This window comes from Rattus norvegicus, chromosome 7 (assembly GCF_036323735.1).
Source record: "Rattus norvegicus strain BN/NHsdMcwi chromosome 7, GRCr8, whole genome shotgun sequence".
NCBI classification, from domain to species: Eukaryota; Metazoa; Chordata; class Mammalia; order Rodentia; family Muridae; genus Rattus; species Rattus norvegicus.
Genome location: NC_086025.1, coordinates 7,443,837 through 7,460,635, shown reverse-complemented (window position 1 = coordinate 7,460,635; position 16,799 = coordinate 7,443,837). Strand labels below are relative to the sequence as shown.

Sequence of the window (16,799 nt, the reverse complement as noted above, 5' to 3'; positions counted from 1 at the left end):
TACTGAAACTTTGGAATACATTTCAAACTTTCTTAGGCATCTCCTACTCACATTTCTCACTTTCTATTGGGGCTGATTTTCGTAGTGATAATGAATGGATTAATTTTTGGTAAGTATACTGTCTAAATCAAGTAAATGACTGAAACTGCATCAATTTACAATAGCAGTCCTATCCTCAACAGGAACCACAAGTTGACCACACTGCTCTGTGATCTATTTTGTCATATAGGTCTCAGTTATGAAACTGCAGCAGAGCAGCAATGATACTGAGCTGACAGACTTTATTCTGCTGGGATTCTGGACATCTTCAGAAGCAAGGGTTCCCTTGTTCTTACTGTTCTTGCTTATCTATCTGGTCATTGTGTTGGGAAACATCAGCATGTTAACTGTCATTAAAATAGACTCCAGACTTCATACACCAATGTATTTCTTTCTCCAAAATTTATCCTTTTTAGACCTCTGCTATTCCACAGTCATTGCACCCAAAACTCTAGCTACATTTTTATCAAAGGAAAAGAAAATTTCATATAATGAATGCGCAACACAGTTCTTTTTCTTTGCTCTTTTTGTTGGAACAGAAGGTTTCCTTCTGGCTGTGATGGCATATGACCGCTTCTCAGCCATTTGCTCACCTTTCCTGTACCCTGTCCATATGTCTCAACCAGCTTGTATTCGTTTGGTGGCTGGCTCCTATATCTGTGGATGCATCAACTCCATGGTGCAAACAGGATTCACCTTCAGCTTGCGTTTCTGTGGAGAAAACAGACTGGACCACTTTTTCTGTGATGTCCCAGCTCTCATCAAGATCTCGTGTGTTGACACCTTTGTGAATGAGATTGTGCTGTTTATTCTTTCTGCTCTCATCATCATTTCCACCATAACCATCATTCTGGTTTCCTATGCCTACATCCTTTCCACTGTCCTGAAGATCCCTTCATCCCATGGCAGAAGTAAGACCTTCTCTACCTGTGGGTCTCATATAGCAGTGGTGAGTTTATTCTATGGAACTGTGTTCTTTATGTATGCCCAGCCTGGGTCCATCTCCTCACCAGAGAAAAGCAAGATTGTAGCTGTGTTCTACACGCTTATCATCCCAATGTTGAATCCTCTGATTTATAGCTTAAGGAATACAGAGGTTAAAAATGCTTTGAAAAAGACATTGCTGCGAAAAATACTGTGGCATTGAATTTCAGTTTCCTTCAAACTCTAAAATCAATCAAACCAACATTATCAATCATTTGTGGAATAGTTCAATCAAAGCCATCTCCTAGTTTTGGAAATTAAAATTTATATTTAGTGATTTTTTATACCTTTTAAAAATAAATGTAAAATTCATTAAACATTTTCATTGTTTCTTCTATGTAACCTTAGTGTCATAGCTGGTTATTACAATTGTCAAAACTACACTTAAATGAAAGACTACCAAATTAAATTACATTGAAATGGTTAAAAACTATCTTTCCATAGTTTTCCTCATAAATTTTGAAGGTCAGTATCATTAATATTGCCTAATTAGTTTATATTTATGTTTTGTATTTAAATTTTTATATTTAAATTAAAATTATGCATTTTGCTCCACATTTGAAAAAAATTTCACGATATTACAGAAAATATTTTTTCATAACATTTTCAGTATTTCTGTGTCTGCTGGTATGCATACCTTTTACATCTTAATAATTGTAATCCTAATTTCTTTTTTATACATGCCAAGAGGTTTATTGTAAACTCATTTTTTAGTTTCATATTTATTTTTAAAATATCTTATGTTGAGGTGTGAAATTGTTCCATGCCTTTACTTTTGTTTTATTTTGCTCTAGTATATTCAGTTATAATACCACTATAATGTATCTAAATTATATATATATATATATATATATGTATGTATGTATACATATATGAATGGTATATTTATAAAGATGTTCATGGCCTATAATTATTTTATTTTCCTAAAGTTTTTGATCTTATTAACTTTCATTTTATGCATTTTAATATTGAATGTTACTTTTGTTTTATTTAATGTGCTAAAGAGCTGTACAGTCATTAATATCAAAGTACATTTTTAAAAAATAAAGAATAATAAATATTTTCATTGTTTATATGTATTTGTTCTTTAATATGTAGTGTTGCACTTTCCGAAGTGCTGCTTAAATTAATTTAGTATTTTAGTGTAGTCTATTTTCTTGGCACATCCCTTTTTAAAATATTTTTAATAGTTCTTTTACTTATTCATTTACATCCTGCTCACTGGCCCCCTACTGATAATCCCCACTCACAATTCTTCCCCCATACTCCCTTCTCTTTTCTCAGTGTATGTGGGCCCCCTGGGTTTCCCCCCAACCCTGGCACTGCAAGTCTCTGTGAAGATCAGTGCTTCTTTTCCCACTGAGGTCAGGGAGGAATATCCAGCTAGTAGAAGAGATCCCACATACAGACAACAGATTTTGACAGCCCCTGTTCCAGTTGTTTGGGATGCACATCAAAGCAAGGTACCAATTTGCTCCATATGAGCATGGAGGACTTCTGCCACTGAAGGGGGTAAAGACATGGAGTCATCTCCAGGATTTGATAAAGATCTGGGATAAGAGAGACATCCAAGAAAGAATAGGGGTGACCTTATCTGTGACTCACAACAGTGGGGTTATGGAACCTGAAGAGACCACATTCTATAGCCAGACAGGAACCCTACTTGATTGACAGACATACCAACTTGCTCATAAAACTTTCAACCCAAAATGCATCCTGACTACAAGAAATGGAGGCACAGGGGAGGGTGCAGAGTTTGAGGAAATGGCCAACCAATAAAGTCCCAATTTGAAGCCCATCCTATGACAAGCACCAATCCCTAACACTAGTAATGATACTCTATTAATGATACGCTATTAATGATACTCTGTTAATGATACACTATTAATGCTTGAAGACAGGAACATGTTGTCCTCTGAGAAACTCCACCCAGCAGCTGACATAGACAAATACAGGAACTCACTACAGGATCGGCCTCGGGGACTTTTATGGAAGAATAGGAGGAAAAACTCTGGGCCAGGAAGGCTATAGGAACTCCAAAGGTAAACCAACATAAGTCAACTAAGCTGGATGCTTGGGGTTCTCAGAGTCTGAAACACCAACCAAAGAGCACAAGCTGAACCGAGGCCTCCCCACGCATATGTAAAATGATCATTTTAACCCTATAAGTTCTATTGATCCATAAGCATGGGAGATTTATTTATCTTTTGATATCTCCTTCAAATTCTTTCTTCAGTGTTTTAAAGTTTTTTACCATACAAGTGTTTCAGTCATTTGGTTAGACTTACACACACTACACAAACACACACACACACACACACACACACACACACACACCACACAGACACACACACATTATTCATATAAATATATATAAGTATATACATGTATACAAGTATATATATACATATATATGCTGTGATAATATTTTATAGTATTTGAGACTGTCATGATAGGTTTTGCTTCCCTGATTTCTTTCCTCATTTCTCATTTGTTTATGGGAGGGCTGCTTATTTTTGTGAGATAATTTTATATTTAGCTATTCTGCTGAAAGCATTTATCAACTTGGGAAGTCTCAGTGGAATTTTAGGGTCACTTCTGTATACTATTATACCAAAAGGATAAAATTTTAACTTGTCATAATTATAGAGTACTATATTCCTAAACAGTGTAACAAAATGTGACACATTTCATTTTCAATATGAAAGAGTAGCAAATACTTAGAGTTTCTTGATTCAAAAAATTTACATCTCTTTTTGTGTTGTTCATATGCCCCAAACAAATGCAGTATAATGTTGTTGAAATTGCCATATCATCTTCTTTTTCAATCAAAAATAAAATAACCACCTGTGATTGGGGCTGACCCTGGGACACAGCTCTGTGTACCCAGAACCCATAGGTAGAGAGCTAGATTCTAAGAAGTACAGACAATCCTGAGAGCAAATGTGAGACCACCACTTCTGCTAATATTCCTGGCCCAAAAGTAGCCCTACTTGGGCCCTCTGGACACAGGAGCCAAGGAACAGTCTGCAACAGGATGCTTCTGGTTTATGCCTGCGCCTAGAGCTGACTCTGGGACACAGCTCTCTACACCCAGATTCTCATGGGAGAAAGCCAGTCTCCAGGAGTATTGACACACAGGCTTACAGGAGGGTCAAGCCACTGTCAGAGACAGCAAGACCAGTTAACACCAGAGATAAGCAGAGGGTGAGAGGCAAGACCAAGAACTTAAGCAACAGAAACTAAGGCCACTTAGCATGATCAGAACCCAGTTCCCCCACCACAGCAAGCACTGGATACCCCAACATACCAGAAAAGCAAGATTTTGATTTAAAATCACAACTCATGATAAGAGGACTTTAAGAAGGACATAAAAATATAAAAAAATAAAAAAGAAGGACATAAATAACTCCTTTAAAGAAATACAGCACAACACAGGTAAATAGGTAGAAAACCTTAAAGAGGAACAACAAAATTCCCTTAAAGAATCACAGGAAAACGTGAGGAAACAGATGAAGGAATTGAACAAAACCATCCAGGATCTAAAAATGGATACAGAAACAATAAAAAAATTACAAAGCGTAACAACCCTGAAAATAGAAAACCAAGGGAAGAGACCAGGAGTCATAGACACAAAGCATTACCAACAGAATACAAGCGAAAGAAGAAAGAATCTCAGGGGCAGACAATATCATAGAAAACATTGATACATCAGTCAAAGAAAATGCAAAATACAAAAATTCCTAACCCAAAACATCTAGGAAATTCAGGACATGATGAGAAGGTCAAATGTAAGGATAATAGATACAGAGGAGAGTGAAGACTCCCAACTTAAAGGGCCGGTAAATATCTTCAACACAATTATAGAAGAAAACTTCCCTAACCTAAAGAAAGAGATGCCTAAAAACATAAGCAAGCCTACAGAACTCCAAACAGATTGGACCCAAAAAAAAATTTCTCCTATCCCATAATAGTCAAAAGAACAAATGCATAACACAAAGAAAAAAAATATTAAAAGCAGCAAGTGAAAAAGTTCAAGAAACATATAAAGGCAGACCTATCAGAATTACACCATACTTCTCATCAGAGACTATGAAAGCCAGAAGAACCTGGGCAGATGTCATAGAGACCTGAAGAGAACACTAATGCTAGCCCAGGTTACTACATCCAGCAAAACTCTCAATTAACATAGATGGAAAAACCAAGATATTCCATGACAAAACAAAATTTACCCAATATCTTTCCACAAATCCAGTCCTACAAAGGTTAATAAATGGAACACTCTAACACAAGAAGGGAAACTACACCCTTGAAAAACCGAGAAACTAATCTATCAACTAACTCAAAAAGATGATAATCACATAAACATAATTCCTCCTCCAACAACAAAAATAACAGGAAACAAAAATGAATGATCTCTAATATCTCTCATCATCAATGGACTCAATTCTCCAACAAAAAGAAATAGACTAATACACTAGATATATAAAGAGGACCTAGCATTTTGGTACATCCAGGTAACATGCCTCAGTGACAAAGACAAACACTACATCAGAGTAAAAGCCTGGAAAACAAATTTCCAAGCAAAAGGTGTGAAGAAACTAGCTGGAATAGACATTCTAATATTGAATAAAATTGACTTTCAATGAAAGGTTATCAAAAAAGATAAGGAAGGACATTTCATATTAACCTAAGTAAAAATCCACCAGGATGAACTCTCAATCCTGAATATCTATGCTCCAAATGTAAGAGCACCCACATTCATAAAATAAACCTTACTAAAGCTCAAAGAACACATTGTACCTTACAAAATAATAGGGGGGGGGACTTCAACACCCCACCCTCATCAATGAACAGATCATGGAATCAGAAAATAAATAGAGACACAGAGAAACTAACAGAAGTTATGACCAAATAGATTTAATAGATATCTGTAGAACATTTAATCCTAAAACAAAAGAATATATCTTCTTCTCGGCACCTCATATTACCTTCTGCAAAATTTACCATATAATTGGTGACAAAACAGTCCTCAGAAGATACAAGAAAATTGAAATAATCCCATGCATTCTATCAGATCACAACGGAATAAGGCTAGTCTTCAATAACAACAAAAATGACAAAAAGCTCCCTTACATATGAAACCTGAACAGTGTCCCACTCAATGAAAACTTGGTTAAGGAAAAAATAAAGAAATTGAAGCCTTTTTATAATTTAATAAAAATGAAGATATGACATACACAAACTTATGGGATACAATGAAAGTACTGCTAAGAGAAAAACTTATAGTTCTGAGTACCTCCAAAAATAATCTGGAGAGAGCTTGACAGCACACTTTAAAGCTCTAGAACAAAAAGAAGCAAATACACCCAAGAGGAGTAGATGGTAGGAAATAAACTCAGGAGTGAAATCAACCAAGTAGAAACAAAGAGAACCATACAAAGAATCAACAACAACAGGAACTGGTTATTTGAGAAAATAAACAAGATAGATAAACCCTTAGCCAGACTAACCAAAGGGCACAGGGACAGTATCCAAATTAACAAAATCAGAAATAAAAAGGGAGACGTACAATAGAAAATGAAGAAATCAGACGAGATCGGGCGCGTTCAGGGTGGTATGGCCGTATCAGTCTGGAGGTTCCTCAGAAAATTGGACATTGAACTGCCTGAGGATCCAGCTATACCTCTCTTGGGCATATACCCAAAAGATTCCCCAACATATAAAAAAGATACGTGCTCCACTATGTTCATCGCAGCCTTATTTATAATAGCCAGAAGCTGGAAAGAACCCAAATGCCCTTCAACAGAGGAATGGATACAGAAAATGTGGTACATCTACACAATGGAATACTACTCAGCTATCAAAAACAACGGCTTTATGAAATTCGTAGGCAAATGGTTGGAACTGGAAAATATCATCCTGAGTGAGCTAACCCAATCACAGAAAGACATACATGGTATGCACTCACTGATAAGTGGCTATTAGCCCAAATGCTTGAATTACCCTAGATGCCTAGAACAAATGAAACTCAAGAAGGATGATCAAAATGTGAATGCTTCACTCCTTCTTTAAAAGGGGAACAAGAATACCCTTGTCAGGGAAGAGAGAGGCAAAGATTAAAACAGAGACTGAAGGAACACCCATTCAGAGCCTGCCCCACATGTGGCCCATACATATACAGCCACCCAATTAGACAAGATGGATGAAGCAAAGAAGTGCAGGCAGACAGGAGCCGGATGTAGATCGCTCCTGAGAGACACAGCCAGAATACAGCAAATACAGAGGCGAATGCCAGCAGCAAACCACTGAACTGAGAATAGGACCCCCGTTGAAGGAATCAGAGAAAGAACTGGAAGAGCTTGAAGGGGCTGTCGACCCCATATGTACAACAATGCCAAGCAACCAGAGCTTACAGGGACTAAGCCAATACCTAAAGACTATACATGGACTGACCCTGGACTCTGACCTCATAGATAGCAATTAATATCCTAGTAAGAGCACCAGTGGAAGGGGAAGCCCTGGGTCCTGCTAAGACTGAACCCCCAGTGAACTAGACTGTTGGGGGCAGGGCGGCAATGGGGGGAGGTTTGGGAGAGGAACACCCATAAGGAAGGGGAGGGGGGAGGGGGATGTTTGCCCGGAAACCGGGAAAGGGAATAACACTCGAAATGCATATAAGAAATACTCAAGTTAATAAAAAAAAAAAGAAAAAAAAGAAAATATAGAAATCAAAAAAATCATTCTATCCTAATACAGAGGCCTGTATTCCACAAAACTGGGAAATCTGGGCAAAATAGACACTTTTCTAGACAGATACCAGGTACTAGAGTTAAATCAGGATCAGGTAAACCATCAAAACAGTACCATAACTACTAAAGAAATAGAAACAGTTCTTAAACGTCTACCAACCAAAAGGAACCCAGTACCAGATAGGTTTAGTGCAGAATTCTATTAGACCTTCATAGAACTAATACCAATACTTTCCAAACTATTCCACAAAATAGAAACAGAAGGAACACTACCCAATTCCTTCTATGAAGCCACAATTACACTTATACCTAAACCACATAAGGACCTAACAAAGAAGAGAAATTCAGTCCAATTTTCCTTACGAATATCGACAACAAAAATACTCAATAAAAATCTTGCAAAGTGACTCAAGGAACAGCCATTCAGAGCCTGCCCCACATGTGGCCCATATATACACAGCCACCAAAACTATATAAGATTGATGAATCTAAAAAAATGCATGCTGAAAGGAACCGGATATAGATCTCTCCTTAGAGACACATCCAGAGTATGTCCAATACAGAGGTCAATGCTAGCAGCAAACCACTGCTAGCATTGCTAGAACAGGACCCCCTTGGGGGGGAATTAGAGGAAGTATTGAAAGAGTTGAAGGAGCTTCTAACCCCATAAAAACAACAATGTCAACCAACCAGAGCTTCCAAGGACCAAACCACTACTGAAAGACTATACATGGACTGATACAGGGCTCCAACTGCATATGTAGCAGAGAATAGCCTTGTTGGGGCACCAGTGGAAGGGGAAGCCCTTGTTCCTGCCAGGGTTAGACCCCCCAGTGCAGGGGAATACAGGGGGAGTGTTAGGGGGATGTGTGGGTGGAACACCCATATGGGGGAGGGGGTTAGGGGATAGGGGCTTATGGACCGGAAACCAGGAAGTGGAATAACATTTGAAATGTAAGTAAAGAAATATATCTAATAAATTTATTTTAAAAAAGCAAGGAACAAATGGGGAAAAAAATCTTGCAAACCAAATCCAAGAACTCATCAAAATGAACATTCGTTATTATCAAGTAGGTTCATCCCAGGCATGCAGGAATGGTTCAATATACAGAAATCCATCAACATAATCCACTATATAAACAAACTTAAAGAAAAAAACCACATGATTATCTCATTAGATTCTGAGAAAGCATTTGACAAAATTCAACACCCACTCATAGTAAAAGTGATTCTTGGAGAATCAGAAATTCAAAGCCCATACCTAAACATAGTAAAAGCAATATACAGTAAACCAGTAGCCAACATCAAACTAAATGAAGAGAATCTTGAAGCAATCACACAAAAATCAGGGACTAGACAAGGCTGCTCACTCTTTCCCTACTTATTCAATATAGTTCTCGAAGTCCTAGCCAGAGAAACCAGAGAACAAAAGGAGGTCAAAAGGATACAAATTGGAAATTAAAAAGTCAAAATATCACTACTTCCAGATGATATGGTAATTTAAGTAAGTGATCCCCAAAATTCCACCAGAGAAAGCCTAAACCTTATAATCAACTTCAGCAAAGTTGTTGGATATTAAATTAAATCCAACAAATCAGTAGCCTTCCTCTACTCAAAGGATAAAAAGGCTGAGAAAGAAATTAGTGAAATGATACCACACACAATAATCACAAATACTATAAAATATCTTGTTGTGACTATACCAAGCATATAAATGGTCTGTTTCAGAAGAATTTCAAGTCTCTGAAGAAAGAAATTGAAGATCTTAGAAGTTGGAAGGATCTCCCATGCTCATGGATTGGCACAATTAATATTATAAAAATAGCCATTTTCAACATGTAGAAGAATGCAGATCAATCCATCCTTATCACCCAGTACAAAGCTTAAGTCCAAGTGGATCAAGGACCTCCACATCAAACCAGACACACTCAAACTAATAGAAGAAAAACTAGGGAAGCATCTGGAACACATGGGCACTGGAAAAAATTTCCTGAACAAAACACCAATGGCTTATGCTCTAAGATCAAGAATCGACAAATGGGATCTCATAAAACTGCAAAGCTTCTGTAAGGCAAAGGACACTGTGGTTAGGACAAAACGGAAATCAACAGATTGGGAAAAGATCTTTATCAATCCTACAACAGATAGAGGCCTTATATCCAAAATATACAAAGAACTCAAGAAGTTAGACCGCAGGGAAACAAATAACCCTATTAAAAAATGGGGTTCAGAGCTAAACAAAGAATTCACAGCTGAGGAATGCCGAATGGCTGAGAAACACCTAAAGAAATGTTCAACATCTTTAGTCATAAGGGAAATGCAAATCAAAACAACCCTGAGATTTCACCTCACACCAGTGAGAATGGCTAAGATCAAAACTCAGGTGACAGCAGATGCTGGCGAGGATGTGGAGAAAGAGGAACACTCCTCCATTGTTGGTGCGATTGCAGACTGGTAAAACCATTCTGGAAATCAGTCTGGAGATTCCTCAGAAAATTGGACATTGAATTGCCTGAGGAACCAGCTATACCTCTCTTGGGCATATACCCAAAAGATTCCTCAACATACAAAAGAGACACGTGCTCCACTATGTTCATCGCAGCCTTATTTATAATAGCCAGAAAATGGAAAGAACCCAGATGCCCTTCAACAGAGGAATGGATACAGAAAATGTGGTACATCTACACAATGGAATATTACTCAGCTATCAAAAACAACGACTTTATGAAATTCGTAGGCACATGGTTGGAACTGGAAAATATCATCCTGAGTGAGCTAACCCATTCACAGGAAGACATACATGGTATGCACTCATTGGTAAGTGGCTATTAGCCCAAATGCTTGAATTACCCTAGATCCCTAGAACAAACAAAACTCAAGACGGATGATCAAAATGTGAATGCTTCACTCCTTTTTTAAATGAGGAAAAAGAATACCCTTGGCAGGGAAGGGAGAGGCAAAGATTAAAACAGAGACTGAAGGAACACCCATTCAGAGCCTGCCCCACATGTGGCCCATACATATACAGCCACCCAATTAGACAAGGTGGATGAAGCAAAGAAGTGCAGACTGACAGGAGCTGGATGTAGATCGCTCCTGAGAGACACAGCCAGAATACAGCAAATACAGAGGCGAATGCCAGCAGCAAACCACTGAACTGAGAATAGGTCCCCCGTTGAAGGAATCAGAGAAAGAACTGGAAGAGCTTGAAGGGGCTCGAGACCCCAAAAGTACAACAATGTCAAGCAACCAGAGCTTACAGGGACTAAGCCACTACCCAAAGACTATACATGGACTGACCCTGGACTCTGACCCCATAGGTAGCAATGAATATCCTAGTAAGAGCAGCAGTGGAAGGGGAAGCCCTGGGTCCTGTTAAGACTGAACCCCCAGTGAACTAGACTATGGGGGGAGGGCAGCAATGGGGGGAGGGTTGGGAGGGGAACACCCATAAGGAAGGGGAGGGGGGAGGGGGATATTTGCCCGGAAACCAGGAAAGGAATAACACTTGAAATGTATATAAGAAATACTCAAGTTAATAAAAAAAAATAGCCATTTTGCCAAAAGCAATCTACAGATTCAATACAATGTCCTTCAAAATTCTAAGTCAATTCTTTGTAAACTAAGAAAGAGTAATATGCAAATTAATTTGGAATAACAAAAAACCTAGGATAGTGAAAAATATACTCATCAATAAAAGAACTTCTACGGGAATCACCATCCCTGACCTCAAGCTGTATTACAGAGCAATAGTGATAAAAAAAATTGTATCGTACTGGTACAAAGACAGGCAGGTAGATCACTGGAATAGAATTGAAGACCCAGAAATGAACCAACACACCTATGGTCACTTGATCTTTGACAAAGGAGCTAAAACCATACAGTGAAAAAAACCAGCCTTTTCAACAAATGGTATTGGTTCAACTTGCAGTCAGCATGTAGAAGACTCTAAATTGATATCTTCTTATCACCATGTACAAAGGTCAAAGTCCAAGTGGATCAAAGACCTCCACATAAAACCATATACACTCAAACTATTAGAAGAAAAAGTGGGGAAGAGACTTGAACACATGGGCAGGGTGAAAATTTTCCTGAACAGAACACCAATGGCTTATGCTCTAAGATCAAGAAATGACAAATGGTAGCTCATAGAATTGCAAAGGACACTGTTATTTGGATGAAATGGCAAACAATAGATTGGGAAAAGATCTTTACCAATCCTATATCCAACAGAGGGCTGATATCTCATATATACAAAGAACTCAAGAAGTTAGAGTCCAGAGAATCAAATAACCCTATTAAAATTGGGGTATAGAGCTAAACGAAGAATTGTAAACTGAGGATATCAAATGGATGAGAAGTACCTAAAGAAATTTTGAACATCCTTAGTCACCAGGAAATGTAATTCAAAGCAATCCTGAGGTTCTACCTCACAGCATTCAGAATGGCTAACATAAAAAGTCAGGTGACAAAATAATATTAAGTACCTCAGAGTGATTTTAACCAAGCAAGTAAAAGATCTGTAGAATAAGAACTTCAAGACTCTGAAGAAAGAAATTGAAGAAGACCTCAGAAGATGGAAAGAGCTCCCAATCTCATAGATTGGCAGGATTGATATAGTAAAAATGGCCATTTTACCAAAAGCGATCTACAGATTCAATGCAATCCCCATCAAAATACCAATCCATTTCTTCAAAGAGTTAGACAGAACAATTTGCAAATTCATCTGCAATAACAAAAAACCCAGGATAGCTAAAACTCTCCTCAACAATAAAAAAATTCAGGGGGAATCACTATCCCTGCACTCAAGCCGTATTACAGAGCAATAGTGATAAAAACTGCATGTTATTGGTACAGAGACAGACAGATAGAACAATGGAACAGAATTGAAGATCCAGAAATGGACTCACACACCTATGGGCACTTGATTTTTGACAAAGGAGCCAAAACCATTCAATGGAAAAAAGATAGCATTTTCAGCAAATGGTGCTGGTTCAACTGGAGGTCAACATGTAGAAGAATGCAGATTGATCCATGCTTATCACCCTGTACAAAGCTTAAGTCCAAGTGGATCAAGGACCTCCACATCAAACCAGATACACTCAAATTAATAGAAGAAAAACTAGGGCAGCATCTCGAACACATGGGCACTGGAAAAAAATTTCCTGAACAAAACACCAATGGCTTATGCTCTAAGATCAAGATTCGACAAATGGGATCTCATAAAACTGCAAAGTTTCTGTAAGGCAAAGGACACTGTGGTTAGGACAAAACAGCAACCAAAATATTGGGAAAAGATCTTTACCAATCCTACAACAGATAGAGGGCTTATATCCAAAATATACAAAGAACTCAAGAAGTTATACTGCAGGGAGACAAATAACCCTATTAAAGAATGGGGTTCAAAACTAAACAAAGAATTCACAGCTGAGGAATGCCGAATGGCTGAGAAACACCGAAAGAAATGTTCAACATCTTTAGTCATGAGGGAAATGCAAATCAAAACAACCCTGAGATTTCTCCTCACACTAGTGAGAATGGCTAAGATAAAAAACTGACCTGACAGCAAATGCTGGCGAAGATGTGGATGAAGAGGAACACTCCTCCATTGTTGGTGGGATTGCAGATTGGTACAACCATTCTGGAAATTAGTCTGGAGGTTCCTCCGAAAATTGGACATTGAACTGCCTGAGGATCCAGCTATACCTCTCTTGGGCATATACCCAAAAGATTCCCCAACATATAAAAAAGACATATACTCTGCTATGTTCATAGCAGCCTTATTTATAATAGCCAGAAGCTGGAAAGAACCCAGATACCCTTCAACAGAGGAATGGATACAGAAAATGTGGTACATTTATACAATGGAATATTACTCAGCTATCAAAAACAATGCCTTTATGAAATTCATAGGCAAATGGTTGGAACTGGAAAATATCCTGAGTGAGCTAACCCAATCACAGAAAAACACACATGGTATGCACTCACTGATAAGTGGCTATTGGCCCAAATGCTTGAATTACCCTAGATGCCTATAACAAATGAAACTCAAGATGGATGATCAAAATGTGAATGCTTCACTCCTTCTTTAAAAGGGGAACAAGAATACCTTTGGCAGGGAAGAGAGAGGCAAAGATTAAAACAGAGACAGAAGGAACACCCATTCAGAGCCTGCCCCACATGTGGCCCATACATATACAGCCACCCAATTAGACAAGATGGATGAAGCAAAAAAGTGCAGGCAGACAGGAGCCGGATATAAATCTCTCCTGAGAGACACAGCCAGAATACAGCAAATACAGAGGTGAATGCCAGTAGCAAACCACTGAACTGAGAACAGGACCCCCATTGAAGGAATCAGAGAAAGAACTGGCAGAGCTTGAAGGGGCTCGAGACCCTATATGAACAACAATGCCAACCAACCAGAGCTTCCAGGGACTATAAAAAAAAAGTCAGATGAGAACAGAAGTTGGCAAGGATGGGGAGGAGGAACACTCTTCCATTCTTGGTGTGATTTGAAGCTGTTAATAGCCACTCTGGAATGGCGGCACAGATCTTCCTGGTTGCTGCCGCCGTGGAGAGCTCATAGGCAGCACCCCACGAGCAACCTTGAGCCTCGGAACCACAGGTAAGACCAACTTTTCTGCTGCAAGAGACCTGCCTGGTGAACTCAGGACACACAGAGGCAAAATTCTCTAGGACCGGGCACTTCCTGTGCTTACTGGGAGTCCCAAACCCGCGAATCCCGGCCCTCGGCAACTCTCTGCTCCCAAACCCCGTGGGAGAGAGACCTCACCGCATGGTCAGGTGGGCACTCCTGAGGCTGCAGAGCAGAAGAGACCACCAACACTGTCCACCCCTGCCCACATCCCTGGCCCAAGAGGAAACTGTATACGGCCTCTGGGTTCCCGTGGGGGAGGGCCCAGGAGCGGCAGGACCCCTGCGCCTGAGACAGTGCCGGAACCAGAAAGGACAGACCGGATAAACAGTTCTCTGCACCCAAATCCCATGGGAGGGAGAGCTAACCCTACAGAGAGGCAGACACGCCTGGGAAACCGGAAGAGACTGCACTCTGCACACATCTCTGATGCCAGAGGAAAACACCAAACGCCATCTGGAACCCTGGTGCACGGAGGCTCCCGGAAACGGCCGCTCAGATCTTCCTGGTTGCTGCCCCTGCGGAGAGCTCATAGGCAGCACCCCACTAGCAAACTTGAGCCTCAGGACCACAGGTAAGACCAACTTTTCTGCTGCAAGTGTCCTGCCTGGTGAACACGAGACACAGGCCCACAGGAACAGCTGAAGGCCTGTAGATAGGAAAAACTACACGCCCGAAAGCAGAACACTCTGTCCCCATAACTGGCTGAAAGAAAACAGGGAAACAGGTTTACAGCATGCCTGACACACAGGCTTATAGGACAGTCTAGCCACTGTCAGAAATAGCAGAACAAAGTAACACCAGAGATAATCTGATGGCGAGAGGCAAGCGCAGGGACCCAAGCAACAGAAACCAAGACTACATGGCATCATTGGAGCCCAATTCTCCCACCAAAGCAAACACGGAATATCCAAACACACCAGAAAAGCAAGATCTAGTTTCAAAATCATATTTGATCATGATGCTGGAGGACTTCAAGAAAGATGTGAAGAACTCCTTAGAGAACAAGTAGAAGCCTACAGAGAGGAATCGCAAACATCCCTGAAAGAATTCCAGGAAATCATAAATAAACAAGTAGAAGCCCATAGAGAGGAGTCACAAAAATCCCTGAAAAAATTCCAGGAAAACACAATCAAACAGTTGAAGGAATTAAAAATGGAAATAGAAGCAATCAAGAAAGCACACATGGAAACAACCCTGGATATAGAAAAGCAAGAGAAGAGACAAGGAGCTGTAGATACAAGCTTCACCAACAGAATACAAGAGATGGAAGAGAGAATCTCAGGAGCAGAAGATTCCATAGAAATCATTGACTCAACTGTCAAAAATAATGTAAAGCAGAAAAAGCTACTGGTCCAGAACATACAGGAAATCCAGGACTCAATGAGAAGATCAAAACTAAGGATCATAGGTATAGAAGAGAGTGAAGACTCCCAGCTCAAAGGACCAGTAAATATCTTCCACAAAATCATAGAAGAAAACTTCCCTAAGCTAAAAAAACAGATACCCATAGGCATAAAAGAAGCCTAGAGAACTCCAAATAGATTGGACCAGAAAAGAAACACCTCCCGTCACATAATAGTCAAAACACCAAACGCACAAAATAAAGAAAGAATATTAAAAGCAGTAAGGGAAAAAGGTCAAGTAACATATAAAGGCAGACCTATCAGAAGTACACCAGACTGTTCGCCAGAAACTATGAAAGCCAGAAGATCCTGGACAGCTGTCATACAGACCCTAAGAGAACACAAATGCCAGCCCAGGTTACTGTATCCAGCAAAACTCTCAATTAACATAGATGGAGAAACCAAGATATTCCGTGCCAAAACCAAATTTACACAATATCTTTCTACAAATCCAGCACTACAAAGGATAATAAATTGTAAAGCCCAACATAAGGAGGCAAGCTATACCCTAAAAGAAACAAGAAACTAATCGTCTTGGCAACAAAACAAAGAGAAGAAAAGCACACAAACATAACCTCACATTCAAATATGAATATAACAGGAAGCAATAATCACTATTCCTTAATATCTCTCAACATCAATGGCCTCAACTCCCCAATAAAAAGATGTAGATTAACAAACTGGATATGCAACGAGGACTCTGGATTCTGCTGCCTACAGGAAACACACCTCAGAGACAAAGACAGACACTACCTCACAGTGAAAGTCTGGAAAACAACTTTCCAAACAAATGGTCAGAAGAAGCAAGCTGGAGTAGTCATTCTAATATCAAATAAAATCAATTTTCAATTAAAAGTCATCAAAGGAAAAATCCACCAAGATGAACTCTCAATCCTAAATATCTATGCCCCAAATACAAGGGCACCTACATATGTAAAAGAAACCTTACTAAAGCTCAAA

At 39.3% G+C, this 16,799-nt stretch overlaps 1 protein-coding gene across 1 annotated transcript; it reads left to right on the top strand.

Annotated features, from left to right (window-relative positions):
• Positions 1-238: 238 nt before the first annotated feature.
• Positions 239-1,186, top strand: Or9r3 (olfactory receptor family 9 subfamily R member 3). The gene has a single exon (NM_001001077.1). The coding sequence runs from the start codon at positions 239-241 to the stop codon at positions 1,184-1,186; it is 948 nt and encodes a 315-aa protein (NP_001001077.1).
• The last annotated feature ends 15,613 nt before the right edge of the window (positions 1,187-16,799 follow it).